Raw genomic sequence first — 25,467 nt, forward strand, 5'->3', positions numbered from 1 at the left:
TTGAGGCGGTGTTCTTAACAGGATCGGTGTTCTTAAATGCCTTTCTGAATCCCGACGTAGCTGTAACGACAATGGTAATAACGAAAACTTTCCTGCGTTCTTCCGTAACTAGTTCCTGAAACTGAGCCTTGGGTATCATGATTAGAAGGAATATTAGATAAAAATTTCAGTGTATATATGTTTGAATAAATAGTTAAATAATATGTTATAAAGCTTACAGGCAAGAGGTATTATTTATTGACAAATGATGTAATTCTTCAGCTTAATCTTGCTCCTCGCAGGCTGAGCTTAATGTGTGTAGGTCAGTCATAGGCACCATAGTAAAGAATGTTCAGTTTTCTTTGAAACTGTATAGAAAATAGTTTCAAAGTCAGTTGTGGGTGTTTTTAACCTTCTATTAAAAGAAAGATTTCATAAAGCATAATTATATTTTTTAAAAAGGGTGAAGGGTATTATAGGTCATGTAGGTCAACGTAAGAGACTCTGGCTTAGTGAGTTGGTTTATACAAGGCTCAGCAATCGCATGAGTGGTTGTGTTGGATATAAAAAAAGGAAATACCACACAAAGTTCATTGCCCTTCCACTGTTTCTTGTTATTTTTTTCAAAATACAGATTTTTTTTGACAGCTCTCAGAACAAAACCAATAGACTTTATTGAAAAAAAAATAATAATATTTAATTAAAGGACTCTGTTTTAATTAAGCATTTTAATTAAAGGAAACTGTTCCACACATAAACAAATTTGATGACGAGGGAAAGTAGCAGTATTTGTAAAAAAAAATATTACTCGGGGCCACACAGGGAATCAAGAATGAAATGAACTAAACTCACAGAATAAATTGGGTTGATCTGAATGAAAATAATAATAATCTATGCACAAGGATTGGACAGCATATTAGGAAAAAGATGAGCTGCATCCTTTTCCTAAAATGTTTATGTTAAAGATGACTTTAATTACAGCAGATTTCACTGTGCCAAGAACAGGTAAAGGCAGTTTGCCCAAGTAAATCAATTTGTAATGCAAGGTGCTGATCAACAGGTAGACACAAATAAATAATATTGGAAATGGAATAAGTTAGGAAACTCTTCATAACGAAAGTTTTTTTTTAACATTGCTTGGAAAAGTTAAACAACATAAAATTATATTATTACACCAAGTTTTCAAAAGGAGATCACAATTGGTCATTGAATTACATGAGAAGTATTGATAAGGCAGACTGGACCCTAAGAAGTGGACTGTCCAAGACATGTGACATGACTCCATTATATCGTGACCTGACATTAGATTATGATATAGTATTATATCTCAATTACAAATTCGAGACCAATAGAATAAGTATCCCATACTATTTAATTAAATGGGAATTTTTTGCTATAAAATAAATTACAATAGCACTAAAAAAACCTTAAGAGAAAAATAAAGTTGTTAACATGCTTATTAGAAATTTGAAAGAGTTCCCAAAATGGAAATTCATCAAAGTAGCAAGAGATGTCCAAAAGAAGTAAGAAAACTAAAAGACAAATCTTAGATAATTTAGATTTATGAATACGAAAAGACAAAGAAAATTTTGTCATTTATAAATGAAACAATTCAGCCCTTGTGAAGAGAGAGCATGTTTGCCGAGCTCTCTCTCAACAGTTGATTATCTGAATCATGTTATCTTCAGCCACGAGACGACTTCTCCCCGTGGTTTACATAAATGTTATTTTTGTTAAGGAGAGTCACTTAGCATACGCTGTAATGTGTTCAAATTGTGGGATTCATGTGGCAGATTGTAGTTTCTTTAATTCTTTGGGCTGGCAGCTACGGGCCTGATGACAAGATTGACGCTTCCTTTTGCTGGTCTTAAAATGATAGGAGACACGGCTAGCTTCAGTTCCTCGTGTTCATTCTGAAGACTTAATTCTGCTGCCAATATTAGCTTGGCAAGGGCCACCTTGGCCTCCATCAGGGCGAACCTCATGGCTGAATATCAATAAAAGGGCTTTAACCACTAGCAACTTAAAAGGGGCTTCCAAAATGTTGTCAACTTGGCATTTTTGTGATGTAAAAAAGAGATCAAATTAATCATAAGTGTGTTATTGACATTTTTGCATATATTACTGCAAGTGAAACAACTTTAGGCCATATTGTAAAGTTGCAAGCTATTTTTTTCTAAGAAAACTTAAAATTAAATAAAAAAGTAAAGTAAAAGTAATAAAAAAGTAAAGTAAAAGTAATAGGAACATTATTTACTAAGTTATTTTGTTAGAAAAATTAAATTGTTGATCATTGCTGCTAACTCTTTGGCTAGAAAATTCAAATAACTTAATGCTATTCTTAGATTTTTAAAATGCATTACTTAGGCAAGTTTCCTCCAATTTTCAATAAAAATTATCACACTGCATTTTCTAAATAGTATTATGATAATTGAGGTGAAAGTTCAGTTTTTCTTAAAGTTCATAGACGCAATGCATAATTTTAAAAGAATTCAGAATTTTTTTATGAACTAATAATTTTGTAAAATTTTCGCTGTAGAAAGATATATTAAAATCTAATTATTAATTGTATTTTTTGCTCTTTATGCTCGTTTCAGTTTTTTAATGAAATTTGCTGTCATTTCCAGTTGATACAAAATTAAATTAGAATATTTGAATTTAAATGCAGATCTTTAATAATTTCACATTTTTTAACTGTTTTGTCTGATGGGATTCCTTAGGTATTTTCAGAGGTATAGGATAACTATCAGATGAAAAAAATCGTATAATTTCATAAGAAACAAATAAATGTTTTACGTCTTACCTATGCAGTTTCTGGGCCCCATTCCAAAGGGCATGTGAGTGAAGTTGACAATGTTGGCCTTGTTTTCTGGCAGGAAGCGGTCAGGCCGAAAGGTTTCTGGTTCGGGCCAGTAGCGTGGGTCCCGATGCAGACTCCAGCAGGGGACGGTCACCTGGTCACCAGGATGTAAAGTTATTTTAGTCCCAGGCAACCTGCAATGAAATATATTTGTACTATTTGTACAATAGTTTGATAAAATGCATAGAAAACACCTGAAAAGGCTTTTCGTGAAACTCGAAGGTGAATAGTAACTAGTTGGAGTTAAAACTAAATTTGTTCTTGTAGATTACCTTTTGGCAAACTTTTTGAAGAGGTGCACTTTCATCTGTAAAACAGAAGATTATTAATGCTAAACCACCAATCCATTTTTTAGTATAACTGGATATGTTTTGAAGTATATCTTATACTTTTCTCATACTGCACAGAATATCAATGATAACACCAGGAGCAAGGCTCCCAAGAAGAGAAACTAGAATGAGTGGTTGCAATTGGTTTTCGAGACGTTGAAAAAAGTGATTCCCGAGCATTCAGAAAGATTTAACACTTGGCTGGAGAGAATTCATATTGGATATTGTGTCAATAAAGATGGTCGTACGGAAAAATTATACAATAGAAACCTATTTACAGAAAAAAGGAAGTTGAGGAACGGAGGGCAATAAGAGTTTGTGTGTGTTTATCCAGGTAGAAGGAATAACACCTAACATGACTTAATGTGTTAAGTCAGCTCTCGCGACTCAACACATCTTCGAGAAGCAGAGTAGCTACTGTACTTGATAACTTGAAAACATATATATATATATATATATATATATATATATATATATATATATATATATATATATATATATATATATATATATATATATATATATATATATATATATATATATATATATATATACATATATATATATATGTCGTACCTAGTAGCCAGAACTCACTTCTCAGCCTACTATTCAAGGCCTGATTTGCCTAATAAGCCAAGTTTTCCTGAATTAATATATTTACTATAATTTTTTTCTTATGAAATGATAAAGCAACCCTTTTCACTATGTACGAGGTCAATTTTTTTTATTGGAGTTAAAATTAACGTAGATATATGACCGAACCTAACCAACCCTACCTAACCTAACCTAACCTATATTTATAGGTAAGGTTAGGTTAGGTAGCCAAAAAAAGCTAGGTTAGGTTAGGTTAGGTAGGTTAGGTAGACGAAAAAACATTTATTCATGAAAACTTGGCTTATTAGGCAAATCGGGCCTTGAATAGTAGGCTGAGAAGTGCGTTCTGGCTATTAGGTACGACATATATATATATATATATATATATATATATATATATATATATATATATATATATATATATATATATATATATATATATATATATATATATATATATATATATATATATATGTCGTACCTAATAGCCAGAACGCACTTCTCAGCCTACTATGCAAGGCCCGATTTGCCTAATAAGCCAAGTTTTCATGAATTAATGTTTTTTCGACTACCTAACCTACCTAACCTAACCTAACTTTTTCGGCTACCTAACCGAACCTAACCTATAAAGATAGGTTAGGTTAGGTTAGGTAGGGTTGGTTAGGTTCGGTCATATATCTACGTTAATTTTAACTGCAATAAAAAAAAATTGAACTCATACATAATGAAATGGGTAGCTTTATCATTTCATAAGAAAAAAATTAGAGAAAATATATTATTTCAGGAAAACTTGGCTTATTAGGCAAATCGGGCCTTGCATTTTAGGCTGAGAAGTGCGTTCTGGCTACTAGGTACGACACACATATATATATATATATATATATATATATATATATATATATATATATATATATATATATATATATATATATATATATATATATATCTTATACTAGATATATATCTAGTATATATATATATATATATATATATATATATATATATATATATATATATATATATATATATATATATATATACTAGATATATATATATATATATATATATATATATATATATATATATATATATATATATATATATATATATACCAGATATATATATATATATATACGTATATATATACGTATATATACGTATATATACGTATATATCTACGTATATATATATATATATATATATATATATATATATATATATATATATATATATATATATATATGTCGTACCTAGTAGCCAGAACGCACTTCTCAGCCTACTATACAAGGCCCGATTTGCCTAATAAGCCAAGTTTTCATGAATTAATTGTTTTTCGACTACCTAACCTACCTAACCTAACCTAACCTAACTTTTTCGGCTACCTAACCTAACCTAACCTATAAAGATAGGTTAGGTTAGGTTAGGTAGGGTTGGTTAGGTTCGGTCATATATCTACGTTAATTTTAACTCCAATAAAGAAAAATTGACCTCATACATAATGAAAAGGGTAGATTTATCATTTCATAAGAAAAAAATTAGAGAAAATACATTAATTCAGGAAAACTTGGCTTATTAGGCAAATCGGGCCATGAATAGTAGGCCATAAAGTGCGTTCTGGCTACTAGGTACGACATATATATATATATATATATATATATATATATATATATATATATATATATATATATATATATATATGTCGTACCTAGTAGCCAGAACGCACTTCTCAGCCTACTATTCAAGGCCCGTTTTGCCTAATAAGCCAAGTTTTCATGAATTAATTGTTTTTCGACTACCTAACCTACCTAACCTAACCTAACCTAACTTTTTCGGCTACCTAACCAAACCTAACCTATAAAGATAGGTTAGCTTAGGTTAGGTAGGGTTGGTTAGGTTCGGTCATATATCTACGTTAATTTTAACTCCAATAAAAAAAATTGACCTCATACATAATGAAATGGGTAGCTTTATCATTTCATAAGAAAGAAAATAGAAAAAATTTATTAATTCAGGAAAACTTGGCTTATTAGGCAAATCGGACCTTGCATAGTAGGCCAAAAAGTGAGTTCTGGCTACTAGGTACGACATATATATATATAACTGAAAACTCACACCCCAAAAGTGACTCGAACCCATACTCCCAGGAGCAACGCAACTGGTATGTACAAGACGCCTTAATCCACTTGACCATCACGACCGGACAAAATGAGGTGATAGCCTAAGCTATCGTGATGGTCAAGTGGATTAAGGCGTCTTGTACATACCAGTTGCGTTGCTCCTGGGAGTATGGGTTCGAGTCACTTCTGGGGTGTGAGTTTTCAGTTGCATATTGTCCTGGGGACCATTCAGGCTTGTTCGCATATATATATATATATATATATATATATATATATATATATATATATATATATATATATATATATATACATATATATATATATATATATATATATATATATATATATATATATATATATATATATATATATATATATATATATGTCGTACCTAGTAGCCAGAACGCACTTCTCAGCCTACTATGCAAGGCCCAATTTGCCTAATAAGCCAAGTTTTCATGAATTAATTGTTTTTCGACTACTAGGTTAGGTTAGGTTAGGTAGGGTTGGTTAGGTTCGGTCATATAACTACGTTAAATTTAACTCCAATAAAAAAAATTGACCTCATACATAATGAAATGGGTAGCTTTATCATATCATAAGAAAAAAATTAGAGAAAATATATTAATTCAGGAAAACTTGGCTTATTAGGCAAATCGGGCCTTGCATAGTAGGCTGAGATGTGCGTTCTTTCTACTAGGTACGACATATATATATATATATATATATATATATATATATATATATATATATATATATATATATATATATATATATATATATATATATATATATATATATATGTCGTACCTAATAGCCAGAACGCACTTCTCAGGCTACTATTCAAGGCCCAATTTGCCTAATAAGCCAAGTTTTCATGAATTAATGTTTTTTCGTCTACCTAACCTACCTAACCTAACCTAACCTAGCTTTTTTTGGCTACCTAACCTAACCTTACCTATAAATATAGGTTAGGTTAGGTTAGGTAGGGTTGGTTAGGCTCGGTCATATATCTACGTTAATTTTAACTCCAATAAAAAAAAATTGACCTCATACATAGAGAAAAGGGTTGCTTTATCATTTCATAAGAAAAAAAATATAGTAAATATATTAATTCAGGAAAATTTGGCTTATTAGGCAAATCGGGCCTTGAATAGTAGGCTGAGAAGTGAGTTCTGGCTACTAGGTACGACATATATATATATATATATATATATATATATGTCGTACCTAATAGCCAGAACGTACTTATCAGCTTACTATTCAAGGCCCGATTTGCCTAATAAGCTAAGTTTTCATGAATTAATGTTTTTTCGACTACCTAACCTACCTAACCTAACCTAACCTAACTTTTTCTGCTACCTAACCGAACCTAACCTATGCAGATAGGTTAGGTTAGGTTAGGTAGGGTTGGTTAGGTTCGGTCATATATCTACGTTAATTTTAACTCCATTAAAAAAAAATTGACCTCATCCATAATGAAATGGGTAGCTTTATCATTTCGTAAGAAAAAAACTAGAGAAAACATATTAATTCATGAAAACTTGGCTTATTAGGCAAATCGGGCCTTGCATTGTAGGCTGATAAGTGCGTTCTGGCTACTAGGTACGACATATATATATATATATATATATATATATATATATATATATATATATATATATATATATATATATATGTCGTACCTAGTAGCCAGAACTCACTTTTTGGCCTACTATTCAAGGCCCGATTTGCCTAATAAGCCAAGTTTTCCTTAAATAATATATTTTTTCTAATTTTTTTCTTATGAAATGATAGAGCTACCTATTTCATTATGTATGAGGTCAATTTTATTTTATTGGAGTTAAAATTAACGTAGATATATGACCGAACCTAACCAACCCTACCTAACCTAACCTAACCTAACTTTATAGGTTAGGTTTGGTTAGGTAGCCGAAAAAGTTAGGTTAGGTTAGGTTAGGTAGGTTAGGTAGTCGAAAAACAATTAATTCATGAAAACTTGGCTTATTAGGCAAATCGGGCCTTGCATAGTAGGCTGAGAAGTGCGTTCTGGCTACTAGGTACGACATATATATATATATATATATATATATATATATATATATATATATATATATATATATATATATATATATATATATATATATATATATATATATATATTTATATATATATATATATATATATATATATATATGTCGTACCTAGTTGCCAGAACGCACTTCTCAGCCTACTATGCAAGGCCCGATTTGCCTAATAAGCCAATTTTTCCTGAAATAATATATTTTTTCTAATTTTTTTCTTATGAAATAATAAAGCTACCCATTTCATTATGTATGAGGTCAAATTTTTTTATTGGAGTTAAAATTAACGTAGATATATGACCGAACTTAACCAACCCTACCTAACCTAACCTAACCTATCTTTATAGGTTAGGTTAGGTTAGGTAGCCTAAAAAGTTAGGTTAGGTTAGGTTAGGTAGGTTAGGTAGTCGAAAAACAATTAATTCATGAAAACTTGGCTTATTAGGCAAATTGGGCCTTGCATAGTAGGCCGAGAAGTGCATTCTGGCTACTAGGTACGACATATATATATATATATATATATTTATATATATATATATATATATATATATATATATATATATATATATATATATATATATATATATATATATATATGTATGTGTATATGTGTGTGTGTGTGTATGAGAAAGCTGCATGAACGCGCAAGCCATATATCACTAAGAACTCTTTCATCCGGCCTGGATTCGAACCCATGCCCTCCAGGATCACCCCTAAACGTACACAGTAAAATCACCACCGCACCAATGATCGTCTACAAGGTTTGATCAGTCTTGGCGCTTATTAACTAAGCTCCCTGACTGACCAACCCCCGACGACACTCATGGATCCGTTGTATGAACGCGCAAGCCATATATCACTAGGAACTCTTTGACCCGGGCAGGATTCGAACCCATGCCGTCCAGGATCACCCCTAAACGTACACAGCCTGTGACCACCGCACCAATGATCGTCTATAAGGATTGGTCAGTCTTGGCGCTTATTAACTAAGCTCCCTGATTGACAAACCCCCGACGACACTCATGGATCCATTTGGGTACAGTTTTTCATCAAATTCTGGCGCATGCACGGGCCGCACTGTGTCTAACATGTGTCAGAAAACTGCATGAACGCGCAAGCCATATATCACTAGGAACTCTTAGTTAATAAGCGCCAAGATATTTATTCCTAACTTAAATAATTAATCCTAACTTAAAATAATAACTTAGTGATATATATATCACTAACCTAACCTAACCTAACCTATAAAGATAGGTTAGGTAGGGTTGGTTAGGTTCGGGCATATATCTACGTTAATTTTAACTTCAATAAAAAATATTGACCTCATACATAATGAAATGGGTAGCTTTATCATTTCATAAGAAAAAAATTAGAGAAAATATATTAATTCACGAAATATATATATATGTATATATATATATATATATATATATATATATATATATATATATATATATATATATATATATATATATATATATATATATATATATATATATATATATATATATATATATGTCGTACCTAGTAGCCAGAACTCACTTCTCAGCCTACTATGCAAGGCCCGATTTGCCTAATAAGCCAAGTTTTCATGAATTAATATATTTTCTCTATTTTTTTTCTTATGAAATGATAAAGCTACCCATTTCATTGTGTATGAAGTAAATTTTTTTTTATTGGAGTTAAAATTAACGTAGATATATGACCGAACCTAACCAACCCTACCTAACCTAACCTAACCTATCTTAATAGGTTAGGTTAGGTTAGGTGGCCGAAAAAGTTAGGTTAGGTTAGGTTAGGTAGGTTAGGTAGTCGAAAAACAATTAATTCATGAAAACTTGGCTTATTAGGCAAATCGGGCCTTGAATAGTAGGCAGAGAAGTGCGTTCTGGCTACTAGGTACGACATATATATATATATATATATATATATATATATATATATATATATATATATATATATATATATATATATATATATATATATATATATATATATATATGTATATATATATGTATATATATATATGTATATATATATATATATATATATATATATATATATATATATATATTCATATATATATATTCATATATATATATATATACATATATATATATATATACATATATATATATATATATATATATATATATATATATATATATATATATATATATATATATATATATATATATATATACATATGTCGTACCTAGTAGCCAGAACGCACTTCTCGGCCTAATATGCAAGGCCCGATTTGCCTAATAAGCCAAGTTTTCCTGAAATAATATATTTTCTCTAATTTTTTTCTTATGAAATGATAAAGCTACCCATTTCATTATGTATGAGGTCAATTTTTTTTTATTGGAGTTAAAATTAACGTAGATATATGACCGAACCTAACCAACCCTACCTAACCTAACCTAACCTATCTTTATAGGTTAGGTTAGGTTAGGTAGCCGAAAAAGTTAGGTTAGGTTAGGTTAGGTAGGTTAGGTAGTCGAAAAATAATTAATTCATGAAAACTTGGCTTATTAGGCAAATCGGGCCTTGCAGAGTAGGCTCAGAAGTGCGTTCTGGCTACTAGGTACGACATATATATATATATATGTCGTACCTAGTAGCCAGAATGCACTTCTCAGCCTACTATGCAAGGCCCGATTTGCCTAATAAGCCAAGTTTTCCTGAATTAATATATTTTCTCTAATTTTTTTCTTATGAAATGATAAAGCTACCTATTTCATTATGTATGTGGTCAATTTTTTTTATTGGAGTTAAAATTAACGTAGATATATGACCGAACTTAACCAACCCTACCTAACCTAACCTAACCTATCTTTATAGGTTAGGTTAAGTTAGGTAGCCGAAAAAGTTAGGTTAGGTTAGGTTAGGTAGGTTAGGTTGTCGAAAAACAATTAATTCATGAAAACTTGGCTTATTAGGCAAATCGGGCCTTGCATAGTAGGCTGAGAAGTGCGTTCTGGCTACTAGGTACTACATATATATATAAATATATGATTTATTTTGCCATGCTGCAAGGGCCTTGTATGATATGAGAATATTTGCTACTATTTTTGTAGGTTTACTTCTGTATGTCTACGAGGAATCATATAATATCGTACTAAAGTCTTCAATTTATTTTTAGCTCAATAATGATTAAAAAACTTTGTAATTTGTTTGAAGTGGAGCAAATTTAAGAAGCAATGGAAGGTCACATATTAATATGTTTAGAATCAAACAGCAAAAAGAATTATCACAAAAGTTTATAGGCTCTGACATAATACTTTCCTGGGTCTAAATGTAATGAAAGAATGAATTTAATTTCATATTAATTTTTTTGTGTATTTATATTATATTATAACTAAAGTAACACATACTTGTAGGTTTTGGTGCACTGCCGTTCTATAAAAGTTGCAGAAGGGTACATTCTCAACGATTCTGAAATAAATATAATTAATAGTTGATGAATATGATTCGTATTCGTTCATATCAATAGCAACCTCTTTCAGCTCCTTAGTAACTCACATATTAAGAAAAAAAATCCATGTAAACTTAGTAAAATCTCCTTTTTAAGGCAGATGAGTCGTGTTTTACAGTCATTTATGAGAAATTCTGAAGAAAATTTTCTCGATCATTTAATTAAAACACAAAAGATCCAAAGACAATCTCCACAGGATGGTTGAAAATTCTTCACTCGAATGTAATTCTGGCTTTCTGCATACACAATGTTCAGATTTATTCCCACTCATGCAACCAGAATTTAATTTTTCTTACTTCTCAATTCATAACACAGGAGTTTTCTTTTAAATCTTTTAATAGGTTCCGGTAATTCTTAGTAAGGAATTTTAACCATTCTTGGATAATTGACCTTTTCAGCATCCGTAGATTATTGTAATGTATTAGTGAACGCTCTCCTTTTGGTAATTCATGAACTGCTCTATTTCGTTTAGACTCTAATATTGCGATGGCAGATAAAAAAAAAATTATTATAGATATTTTAACTGTGACAGTATATTAGGTTGTGATTGGTAGGTTTTATCCTACTAAAACTTCCATGTTTGAGTTCCCATACTATTTTGAACTCAAAATCCCGATATTCTATATATAAAAACAAAACTAAATCCTGCAAAAGGCACCATGACCAGATGAAGCAAGACAGCCGGCTCACTTTATAACAAATCACCAAGGGAAATCTCACAGTTCTTTCTAAACCTGCATACTTGGCTCTAAATATAGTGAATATTGCAAATATATAATTTAAACAAAATCATGATGTTAAAGACGTTATTTCAGTTAATGATTCCACTATTAAACATCTCATATTATTGTATAAATTAATGGACATATAGATCGAGGTCATTGAGCTCCTTGGCTGTTTCTATTAAGGTGTCCGATGCAGATGTGGCCCAATATTTGTTGTCAATATATCTATGAACGGTTGATACAAAACTCGATAGCTGTTGCTACCATGCAAACATTTAGTATTGCTTAATTTAAAAAGTTCCATATGGGAAACAACTTCGTTCAAATCAATAGTTAAAAATATAACCGAAAAACTAACTAAAGCTGATAAACATAAAAGAGAAATATGAAATTACGCAACCTCAATAATTTTGGATGGTAAAAGACATGGAAATAAAAATAATTCTAAAAGAACTATAAATTAACAAAACAAGCATCCATCCTCGCTCAAACAAGTGTAACTTGGCTTCAGAACTCCAGCAACACACCCTCCTGTTTAGAAAGTACTTTTGTACTTTTTGTAAATATGCGAACCATTATATATATATATATATATATATATATATATATATATATATATATATATATATATATATATATATATAACTGAAAACTCACACCCCAGAAGTGACTCGAACCCATACTCCCACAACTGGTATGTACAGGGACGCCTTAATCCGCTTGACCATCACGACCGGACATAAGGAAGTGATAGCCGAGGCTATATGAACCACTTCCCCGCCGGCACTCGGATGGTAATCTTGGGCATAGCATTTTATCAAATCACCTCATTCTTTGGGGCACACGTGAGGAACACAAATGCAAACAAGCCTGAATGGTCCCCAGGACTATATACAACTGAAAACTCACACCCCAGAAGTGACTCGAACCCATACTCCCACAACTGGTATGTACAGGGACGCCTTAATCCGCTTGACCATCACGACCGGACATAAGGAAGTGATAGCCGAGGCTATATGAACCACTTCCCCGCCCCAAAGAATGAGGTGATTTGATAAAATGCTATGCCCAAGATTACCATCCGAGTGCCGGCGGGGAAGTGGTTCATATAGCCTCGGCTATCACTTCCTTATGTCCGGTCGTGATGGTCAAGCGGATTAAGGCGTCCCTGTACATACCAGTTGTGGGAGTATGGGTTCGAGTCACTTCTGGGGTGTGAGTTTTCAGTTGTATATAGTCCTGGGGACCATTCAGGCTTGTTTGCATTTGTGTTCCTCACGTGTGCCCCAAAGAATGAGGTGATTTGATAAAATGCTATGCCCAAGATTACCATCCGAGTGCCGGCGGGGAAGTGGTTCATATAGCCTCGGCTATCACTTCCTTATGTCCGGTCGTGATGGTCAAGCGGATTAAGGCGTCCCTGTACATACCAGTTGTGGGAGTATGGGTTCGAGTCACTTCTGGGGTGTGAGTTTTCAGTTGTATATAGTCCTGGGGACCATTCAGGCTTGTTTGCATATATATATATATATATATATATATATATATATATATATATATATATATATATATATATTGTGATGGTAAAGCGTTGGTGTTCGGCTGTTTCAAAAGCTAGGGGCAGGACCTCATCACATAAACAAAAAAAAAAAGAGAAAAGTTGATCCTTTCGTCTGTGGTAAGGTAATGGGAAGACACACAAAACACAAGTATATAAACAATGAAATTTTAATTACTTTAGAAAAACAAGACATGAATAAAGGCAACCTCATAAAATATGCAGGATAAGTCAACAAACAAAATAACATGAATAATCACTGGCAAATGAAAAGTTACGCTAAGACAAATAAGATGCAGTGATAGCAAAATAAAATATGATTGCTGGAATACTGGCTTCGAGCTGCCACCTCCCTTAGTACACGTAAGCCAAGGTTTAGTCTACCAGTGAGAGATGTCAACTGCATGGAGCACTGAGATATTCTGACGAGACTGGCGCATTGCAGCCCAGACGTCGACTTGTGGTGGTGGCGGAGGGCAGGGGCGACGAGACACCAGCCAATCAGCACCAGGCAGGCAAAGGATGAGCAGTTAGCTGGTTATGGCGGTGGCCAGGTGTGCTGGGTACGATTTGCTCTCTGGGCAAAACGATTGGCGATACTTGGTGAACGTATCTTGTATATAGTATCTTGTATTTTGACGTAATTATGTAGGGAAGAGCAGGCTCAATCTCTATTGAAAGAGATTACCGTCACAATATATATATATATATATATATATATATATATATATATATATATATATATATATATATATATATATATATATATATATATATATATATATATATATATATATATATATATGTCGTACCTAGTAGCCAGAATGCACTTCTAGGCCTACTATGCAAGGCCCGATTTGCCTAATAAGCCAAGTTTTCAAGAATTAATTGTTTTTCGACTACCTAACCTAACTTTTTCGGCTACCTAACCTAACCTAACCTATAAAGATAGATTAGGTTAGGTTAGGTAGGGTTGGTTAGGTTCGGTCATATATCTACGTTAATTTTAACTCCAATAAAATAAAATTGACCTCATACATAATGAAATGAGTAGCTTTATCATTTCATAAGAAAAAAATTAGAGAAAATATATTAATTCAGGAAAACTTGGCTTATTAGGCAAATCGGGCCTTGCATAGTAGGCTGAGAAGTGCGTTCTGGCTACTAGGTACGACATATATATATATATATATATATATGTCGTACCTAGTAGCCAGAACGCACTTCTATGCCTACTATGCAAGGCCCGATTTGCCTAATAAGCCAAGTTTTACTGAATTAATATATTTTCTCTAAATTTTTTCTTATGAAATGATAAAGCTACCCATTTCATTACGAATGAGGTCAATTTTTTTTATTGGAGTTAAAATTAACGTAGATATATGACCGAACCTAACCAACCCTACCTAACCTAACCTAACCTATCTTTATAGGTTAGGTTAGGTTAGGTAGCCGAAAAAGTTAGGTTAGGTTAGGTTAGGTAGGTTAGGTAGTCGAAAAACAATTAATTCATGAAAACTTGGCTTATTAGGCAAATTGGGCCTTGCATAGTAGGCATAGAAGTGAGTTCTGGCTACTAGGTACGACATATATATATATATATATATATATATATATATATATATATATATATATATATATATATATATATATATATATATATATATATATATATATATATATATATATATATATATATATATATATGTCGTACCTAGTAGCCAGAACGCACTTCTCAGCCTACTATGCAAGGCCCGATTTGCCTAATAAGCCAAGTTTTCCTGAATTAATGTTTTTTCGACTACCTAACCTACCTAACCTAACTTTTTCGGCTACCTAACCTAACCTAACCTATAAAGATAGGTTAGGTTAGGTAGGGTTGGTTAGGTTCGGTCATATATCTACGTTAATTTTAACTCCAATAAAAAAAAATGACCTCATACATAATGAAATGGGTAGCTTTATCATTTCATAAGAAAAACATTGAAAAAATATATTAATTCAGGAAAACTTGGCTTATTAGGCAAATCGGGCCTTGCATAGTAGGCTGAGAAGTGCGTTCTGGCTACTAGGTACGACATATAGATATATATATATATATATATATATATATATATATATATATATATATATATATATATATATATATATATATATATATATATATATATATATATATATATATATATATATATATATATATATATATATATATATATATATATTGTCACGTGGGGGTGGGCGGTCCGGGGCTCTGCTAACACTTAACTGCTAGGGGCTCAAAAGGCCCAAATACTCAGCCCCTCCGACTCCCGGGATTCACCGGAGTCTCCTTGGTCACACAAGATAGAACCAACAATGCCCACCTCCGCAGGTCTTTGCTTCCACCACAAAAGGGGGTGCCACTGATTCACCCTGGAAACCCTTCAGTCAAACACGGGGAAACTGCTGTTAACAGTTCCGGCCTAGACCCGTGGGGGAGTGAAGGAAGACTCAGGCTTACCTTATAACCATAACCTCCCTGAGCCTTGCCTGCCAGACAAAAAAAGGTTGCAGGAACTCCTTTCCTGCCTGTCTTCTCTATCTTCCTCTTAGCAAGGTCGCCAGCTGGGTTATTATATCTGCACCCCAGCAATGCAGTTCAGTGGGTGTATTATATATTGTTTGTAGCCAGAAATGTATGCTCATAGAGAAATATCATAAATGGAGGCACACTCAAACACAGTAATAAAATGTGTGGATTTACTGATGCAAATTACATGAACACACACACACAATCACAAGTAATACATGAATATGGAATATGGATAATGAGTCTGGAGATCGTCAGCCTCTTCTTCCACGACCATCCAACACTCCTTCAACTGGGCAGGAAGACAGGAGTCTCACACTCTCACAGGAGGGCCTCTTCACCACGTCGGCACCTCTTCTTCACTGTCCTGCCATCCATACACACTGTCCCCTCTGACAGTCCTGGACTCAAGCTGCCTTGCAGCCTATTCTACTATTAAAGTAATAAAGTCTTGCTGCCACATACACAAGTAAATATTGTGGCCTAACTAGCCTACTCATACAAGGGGCAATGGGAGGGAAAATGATCTACCTTACATTCCTGGCTCACGACGCCTGTCCCTCGATGGTGTGAGGTTCCCACGCTTCCTTGGGTCGATCCTTGACGATCCAGGACGTTCCACAGGTCCTCAGGTGTCGTGAAGCCTTCGCGTCGTCGCCGTTCCAATCCCTGAGATTCAGCTGCCCCAATCCTGGTTCATCGATGGGCGCTGAGCTAATCACTATTTTTCCCCACACTCGCCTCTCCCACAAGGCGTTGCTCCTTGTCCTAGGCACGGTGTCGTCCTTCCAAGATTCTCAGTGGACGTGACCCCAGTCACAGCTAGGCCTGCCCGCCCACCTTCCAGACCTCAACGTCCAGCCAGCGGCGCCGCCCAGCGTCGTCGCCGACGATCTTCCAAGTTTGGCACTTCTCTGCTCACTGAACTTGGTTCCTCTTTTGCTTCCCAGAAGCGCAGGGTCTCCAATAACTATGATGGGCTGCGATGGCCAGCTCAATCCACTGAACAAGGCTTGCAGAGCCTCCAATCCTTGAGAGCAGACCGAGGCGCGTCCTGTCGCTTCCAAGGTCAGAACAACTCTGACGTTGGCGCCGCCCGGGGCACTCGGTGACGTCATGGCGGGCCCTGATTTGTCTCCCGCGACCTACGTCGGCCAATCCGCGATCGACTAATATCCCTTCCAAAAGGTCATATCTGCCGTAGGGGACACTGTTTCATTTTATAACAGGGCGCCAATTTTCCTTTATTTACAACTTATAATATAACTTCCTTCCCTTAACTGGCAGCCGGTCTGGTCGCCACATATATCATTAGACTCCCTGAACCTCAGAGAATCAGTAGGGAGAGCTGATATGACTCTTTAAGCCGGCAAACGAAAGAAATAGGAGAGGGCACCGTAACATACCCCTCCCCTTAAAATAAGAGTCATATCGGAAGAGCAGCACTCAAGAGGGCAATCTATACTCTTGCTCCCTCCGTTCCTGAAGTGTCACTCCTCCAGTTGGTGACGTGGCTCGTACCACCTTGCCAGTCACTTGCCTCATTGTATCTCCACCTCGCATAGTACCGGGTGTGATGGGTGTTCCCTGAACACCTACAAGAAATCCCCTCTCCGTGGCTACGAGTGTACTCCCACGGCTCGTTACCACTGTAAGATTCAGTGCATGCAGCGCCTCCACCGCGTCGTGCACTCCGAGATAGTCTTGCATTTCCACTGCGTCCTACAGGTACTCCATGTTTCCTCTCATGATCTCCTCTTCGCCAATCTTCTCTCTTCTCGGTTCCTCTTCTCCCGTAGGTGCGTTGTCTCCTCACAGTGGCACTTGTAACCTGTACGCCATCCAGCAGCTTCCTCTCTTCCACACTAGGCTTTTGCGATGGCCCAATGCCCCTCTGGTTAGGCTGGCGCCTACCCTGGGTGTACCTATTCCCTGCTTTCTTCGTATTGCCTTTCCTATACCACTCGCTCCTTCGTTCCCGACGAACATCTTCACTCCTCCATGAGATTCTCTTCCCTGCAGACGTCTTCTTCGGTTCGTGGTTGGGCTCATCCACCTCCCTGTGGCTCACCTCACCACGGTGGTTCATCTTGCACCTACCACTATTCATCTGGCCGGCATAGGGTGCCTTGCGTCGTGGCTCCTCCACTCTGCCCCTCACTGCCGTTCGCTCATCCACTGAGCTTACTTTATTCACGTTTCTGTATGGAGGGAGTGCGGTCTGCAGCCTCTTCACCGCCCCAGGCGTTTGTACAGCTGCTCCTCGCCACTCCTCCACACGCATCATCAGGCTTAGTCGGAGGTCCCCGTCGGGGTTTTCCACAACCTCCGACGACCTCTCTGCACTCTAGCCCTCGTTGTCGTCGTCTCTGGCGACGTTTCCCCTGGCGAAGTCGGCTTCCTCACTATTATTTGGAACGACTGATACCTCACCTGGCAGGGTTGTACCGCTGCTTGAAACATAGGCACTCCTGGCCCAATCGGGTTGTATCCTGCCTCCTCCGAGGTCATTACCCAGCACCATCTGTACATGCTCTAGGGGTAACTTAGGGGCTACAGCTACTATAGCTTTCTCGACTCCGCAGTCGGCAATCAGCTGTACTTCGTGAAGTGGCAACCTGTATTCCTCCCCCACACTGCGTATCCTCACCACTCCCACAGGTGAATCATTAAATTCCTTGGGGAGAATACTCCTGGTCACCATACTTATGTCAGCACCCGTATCTCGAAGCACGGCAACCTCCACTGGGTCTGACTTTCCAAACTTCACGTTGGCCCCGAAAACGAAGGGATGTTCACCCAACTTCATTTCCCAACCATTCACGTTGGGTCCACTATAATATGGGGTGTGAACAAACACTCTCTCCTCTTCCAACATTAATCCTACATTCCTTTGGTGCTCCTCACACTCGCGGGCATAATGTCCTCTCACGCCACAGTTGTAGCATCGGCTGCCTCCCCTGGGCGGCCACTTGCTAGTCACTCTGGCGGTACCACTTGCGGACGTCCCCTGGGTCCTCCTTGGACTCCCTGTCGTCGTGTCCGGGACTGCAGCACTCGCTCCCGAGTTAGGTCCACTGCTCACAGCTTGGGGCTCCCTCCCCGCGTCTCTTGAGCTCTTGAACCAAGTTACTTCATCGGGCACACTACTCTTGGGAGAGTCCCCACTCGTCCTCGCTCCTCCTGAACTCCTAAGGTTCCCTCCCGACCTGGGGTAAGGCGAATGTCTGGGTGGCCCCTCCCTCCTGAGATGTAGTGCATGTCGGCTCGGTCCGCTGCAGCCTTCAGGTCCTTAATACCTGCTTCTCTCACCCTTACTCGCAACTCAGGATGGAGCACCGACATGAACTTCTCCATCACTATCAGTCGTTTGATATCATCCACCGACTCCGCTTCCTCCGCCTTCAACCATCGTAGGAATTTCCGTTCCATATCCCTGGCGGTCTCGGCGTAAGTCTTTCCCGACGCTCTTGTACACTCTCTGAACCGCTTCCGGTACATCTCCGGAGTCAGCCGGAATGAATGGAGAACCGCATTCTTAATCGCGCCGTAACTAGTACACTCCTCTAGGTCCAGCATGTTATAGGCTTCCCGGGCCTCACCAGTCAACCTGCCCTGGACCAGAGCAGCCCAATCATCTTCCGGCCACTCCTTCAGAGTCGCTATCCGTTCAAAGTGTTCGAAGAACGCCTCGGCTTCTTGTGGTTCGAACGTAGGTAAGTCACGTTCCCTTACCTTGAGGTCATCCTCAAGGTAAGGGTATGCCCAATATTTTTGGGCATAAATTTGACTCTGAATAATTTCTGTCTATAGCTGGACTCAGATGAAATTTGAGCTTAAACTGGTCTCTGAATTTCTGACTACAACTGGACTCTGTTCAATTTCGGTAAAAACTGGGCTCTGATGAATTTCTGTCTGAAAATGGACTCTGACGAATTTTGCTCACAAAGTGGACTCTGAATAATTTAGGTCAACAACTGGACTCCTGTTAATTTTTCAGGATAAAACTGGACTCTTGACGAATTTTTGGTCTTTACTGGCCTTTGATGAAATTTGAGCTTTAAACTGGTCTCTGACTAATTTTCTGTCTTTACAGGAGAAACAGCTGTAAAAGCATATAAAAACTAAAACTTACTGTTAAGATGTCCGTTTTCCTTATTCTCAGTAATACGAAAGCTAACTTTACCCTGACTTTTATAACAAACTTCTATGAAATTATTTTCTCATAAGAACTCTTAACAAACTTCTAAGATCTCAGAAATTATTTTTCTCATAAAAACTCTTAACAAACTTCTAAGATCTCGGAAATTACTTTTCCCATAAGAACTCTTAACAAACTTCTAGGATCTCAGAAATTATTTTTCTCATAAGAAATCCTTAACAAACTTCTATTAACATATTCTCTAAAAATGGTCTTTGAAAAAATGTGCGATTTTGAAATCAGACACAGTTTGTCCAAAGAGTTTACCTGGAACCCCTGTGACACAAACACGATATTTCTAAATTTTTCTATAAAATTTTCTTACTTATTTTCTCCCATAAGAACTCTTAACAAACTTCTAAAATCTCAGAAATTATTATTCTCATAAGAATTCCTTAATTCCAAATCAGTAACTGCCCAAATTAACCTGAAACCCCTGACACCTTAAACACGATATTTCTAAATTTACCTGAAAACCCTCTGCCATAAACACGATATTTCCCCGCGACAAAATATCGTCTTTACGCCGTCATCCCTACTACTGACAGACGATCATTGGTGCTGTGATCACGGTACTCTGTACATTTAGGGGTGATACTGGACGGCAGAGGTTTGAATCATGACCGGGTCAAAGAGTTCTTAGTGATCTATGGCTTGTGCATTCATGCAGCTTTCTCACACACACACACACACACACACACACACACATACACACATACACACACACATACACACACACATGCACACATACACACACACATACACACATACACACACACATACACACACACACATACACACACACACATACACACACACACATACACACACACACATACATATATATATATATATATATATATATATATATATATATATATATATATATATATATATATATATATATGTCGTACCTAGTAGCCAGAACGCACTTCTCAGCCTACTATTCAAGGCCCGATTTGCCTAATAAGCTAAGTTTTCATGAATTAATTGTTTTTCGAGAACCTAACCTACCTAACCTAACCTAACCTAACTTTTTCGGCTACCTAACCTAACCTAACCTATAAAGATAGGTTAGGTTAGGTTAGGTAGGGTTGGTTAGGTTCGGTCATATATCTACGTTAATTTTAACTCCAATAAAAAAAAATTGACCTCATACATAATAAAATGGGTAGCTTTATCATTTCATAAGAAAAAAAATAGAAAAAATATATTAATTCAGGAAAACTTGGCTTATTAGGCAAATCGGGCCTTGAATAGTAGGCCAAAAAGTGAGTTCTGGCTACTAGGTACGACATATATATATATATATATATATATATATATATATATATATATATATATATATATATGTCGTACCTAGTAGCCAGAATGCAATTCTCGGCCTACTATGCAAGGCCCGATTTGCCTAATAAGCCACGTTTTCCTGAATTAATATATTTTTTCTAATTTTTTTCTTATGAAATGATAAAGCTACCTATTTCATTATGTATGAGGACTATTTTTTTTTATTGGAGTTAAAATTAACGTAGATATATGACCGAACCTAACCAACCCTACCTAACCTAACCTAACCTATTTTTATAGGTTAGGTTAGGTTAGGTAGCCGAAAAAGTTAGGTTAGGTTAGGTTAGGTAGGTTAGGTAGTCGAAAAGCAATTAATTCATGAAAACTTGGCTTATTAGGCAAATCGGGCCTTGCATAGTAGGCTCAGAAGTGAGTTCTGGCTACTAGGTACAACATATATATATATATATATATATATATATATATAACTGAAAACTCACACCCCAGAAGTGACTCGAACCCATACTCCCAGAAGCAACGCAACTGGTATGTACAAGACGCCTTAATCCACTTGACCATCACGACCGGACATAATGAGGTGATAGCCGAGGCTATATGAACCACCCCACCGCCGGCACTCGGATAGTTATCTTGGGCATAGCATTTTACCAAATCACCTCATTCTTTGGGGCACACGTGAGGAACACAAAAAATTTGTGTTCCTCACGTGTGCCCCAAAGAATGAGGTGATTTGGTAAAATGCTATGCCCAAGATAACTATCCGAGTGCCGGCGGTGGGGTGGTTCATATAGCCTCGGCTATCACCTCATTATGTCCGGTCGTGATGGTCAAGTGGATTAAGGCGTCTTGTACATACCAGTTGCGTTGCTTCTGGGAGTATGGGTTCGAGTCACTTCTGGGGTGTGAGTTTTCAGTTGCATATGTCCTGGGGACCATTCAGGCTTGTTCGCATATATATATATATATATATATATATATATATATATATATATATATATATATATATATATATATATATATATATATATATATATATATATATATATATGTCGTACCTAATAGCAGAACGCACTTCTCAGCCTACTATTCAAGGCCCGATTTGCCTAATAAGCCAAGTTTTCATGAATTAATGTTTTTTCGTCTACCTAACCTACCTAACCTAACCTAACCTAGCTTTTTTTGGCTACCTAACCTAACCTTACCTATAAATATAGGTTAGGTTAGGTTAGGTAGGGTTGGTTAGGTTCGGTCATATATCTACGTTAATTTTAACTCCAATAAAAAAAAATTGACCTCATACATAGAGAAAAGGGTTGCTTTATCATTTCATAAGAAAAAAATTATAGTAAATATATTAATTCAGGAAAACTTGGCTTATTAGGCAAATCGGGCCTTGAATAGTAGGCTGAGAAGTGAGTTCTGGCTATTAGGTACGACATATATATATATATATATATATATATATATATATATATATATATATATATATATATATATATATATATATATATATTTTGTGACGGTAAAGTGTTGGAGTGTTGATGTTTGGCTGTTTTCAATAGCAGGGGGCAATGCCTCTTCACATTTACAGAAAAAAAACAGCTTGCCTGTTTGTCTGTGGTAAGGTAATGGGAAGACAAACAAAACACAAAGTATAAACAATGAAATTTTAATTACTCTAGAAAACAAGATATGAATAAAGACAATCCCTTGGCTTACATAAAATTCAAAACAAGTCAACAAACAAAACAACATGAATAATTAATGCATGTAAAATTTACTCTGAAATAAAATGAAGTGCAGAATAATAGTAATATTAATCAGGTGCTGAGAATACTGGCTTAAGCTGCCACCTCCCTTAGTACACGACAGCGAGAGCTTTGTCTACCAGCGAGAGATGTCAACTCCAAAGAGCACAGAGATATACTGAGGAGTACGGCGTGTGCTGGCCCAGACGTCGACTCAGGTAGTGGCGTGAGTGCAGGTGCGGTGACACACCAGCCAATCAGGAGCAAGCAGGCGGAGGATGGATAGTTTGCTAGTTGATGGAGGGCGGGAGCCAGTGTGTCTGGTGGTGCAAGGTACGCTTTGCTTCCTGGGCAAAACGTTTGGCGATACTGGTGGACGTATCTTCAATATAATATCTTGTACTTGAATGACGTGAATTATGTAGGGAAGAGCAGGCTCAATCTCTCTTGAAAGAGATTATCGTCACAATATATATATATATATATATATATATATATATATATATATATATATATATATATATATATATATATATATTATTAAATACGACCGAAAAAGTAAGATTAATAATTCTAACACGAATTTTCTCAATCTTTCGTACATTACGCTTCACTGTTGGAGGTAAATCAAAAATCACTTCTCCAAAATTCATTTTTATTTCTAGTCTGACGCGACACGGGCGCGTTTCGTAAAACTTATTACATTTTCAAAGACTTCACAAATACACAACTGATTAGAACTTACGTCTCTCTGATATTATATCTACATTTGAGTGAGGTGGGAAGGGTGATGTGGCATTAACACAAGACAGAACAGGAGGGGATATTAATAGGGTATTAAAAGTATCAACACAAGACAGAACAGAAACAATGGGTATTGAATAGAAGTGTTTGTAGAAAGCCTATTGGTCCATATTTCTTGATGCTTCTATATTGGAGCGGAGTCTTGAGGTGGGTAGAATATAGTTGTGCAATAATTGGCTGTTGATTGCTGGTGTTAACTTCTTGATGTGTAGTGCCTCGCAAACGTCAAGCCGCCTGCTATCGCTGTATCTATCGATGATTTCTGTATTGTTTACTAGGATTTCTCTGGCGATGGTTTGGTTATGGGAAGAGATTATATGTTCCTTAATGGAGCCCTGTTGCTTATGCATCGTTAAACGCCTAGAAAGAGATGTTGTTGTCTTGCCTATATACTGGTTTTTTTGGAGCTTACAGTCCCCAAGTGGGCATTTGAAGGCATAGACGACGTTAGTCTCTTTTAAAGCGTTCTGTTTTGTGTCTGGAGAGTTTCTCATGAGTAGGCTGGCCGTTTTTCTGGTTTTATAGTAAATCGTCAGTTGTATCCTCTGATTTTTGTCTGTAGTGATAACTTTTCTATTAACAATATCTTTCAGGACCCTTTCCTCCGTTTTATGAGCTGTGGAAAAGAAGTTGCTGTAAAATAGTCTAATAGGGGGTATAGGTGTTGTGTTAGTTGTCTCTTCAGAGGTTGCATGGCTTTTCACTTTCCTTCTTATGATGTCTTCGATGAAACCATTGGAGAAGCCGTTATTGACTAGGACCTGCCTTACCCTACAGAGTTCTTCGTCGACTTGCTTCCATTCTGAGCTGTGGCTGAGAGCACGGTCGACGTATGCGTTAACAACACTCCTCTTGTACCTGTCGGGGCAGTTGCTGTTGGCATTTAGGCACATTCCTATGTTTCAATAACGGCTTCTCCAATGGTTTCATCGAAGACATCATAAGAAGGAAAGTGAAAAGCCATGCAACCTCTGAAGAGACAACTAACACAACACCTATACCCCCTATTAGACTATTTTACAGGAACTTCTTTTCCACAGCTCATAAAACGGAGGAAAGGTTCCTGAAAGATATTGTTAATAGAAACGTTATCCCTACAGACAAAAA

The 25,467-nt window shown here is 36.2% G+C and overlaps 1 protein-coding gene across 1 annotated transcript in view; it reads right to left on the minus strand.

The window, feature by feature from the left end:
* Positions 1-556: 556 nt before the first annotated feature.
* LOC123753494 (cytochrome P450 9e2) overlaps positions 557-25,467 on the minus strand; it is a 73,123-nt gene continuing 48,212 nt past the window's right edge. Inside the window, exons 5-7 of the mRNA XM_069325234.1 lie at positions 11,344-11,404; positions 2,783-2,973; positions 557-1,966 (exon numbers count right to left, since the gene is read on the minus strand). Of these exons, the coding sequence (XP_069181335.1) occupies positions 1,785-1,966; positions 2,783-2,973; positions 11,344-11,404 (434 nt within the window). The 3' untranslated portion in view covers positions 557-1,784. The remainder of the gene's footprint in view (positions 1,967-2,782; positions 2,974-11,343; positions 11,405-25,467) is intronic.

This window comes from Procambarus clarkii, chromosome 16 (genome assembly GCF_040958095.1).
Source record: "Procambarus clarkii isolate CNS0578487 chromosome 16, FALCON_Pclarkii_2.0, whole genome shotgun sequence".
Lineage (NCBI taxonomy): Eukaryota > Metazoa > Arthropoda > Malacostraca > Decapoda > Cambaridae > Procambarus > Procambarus clarkii.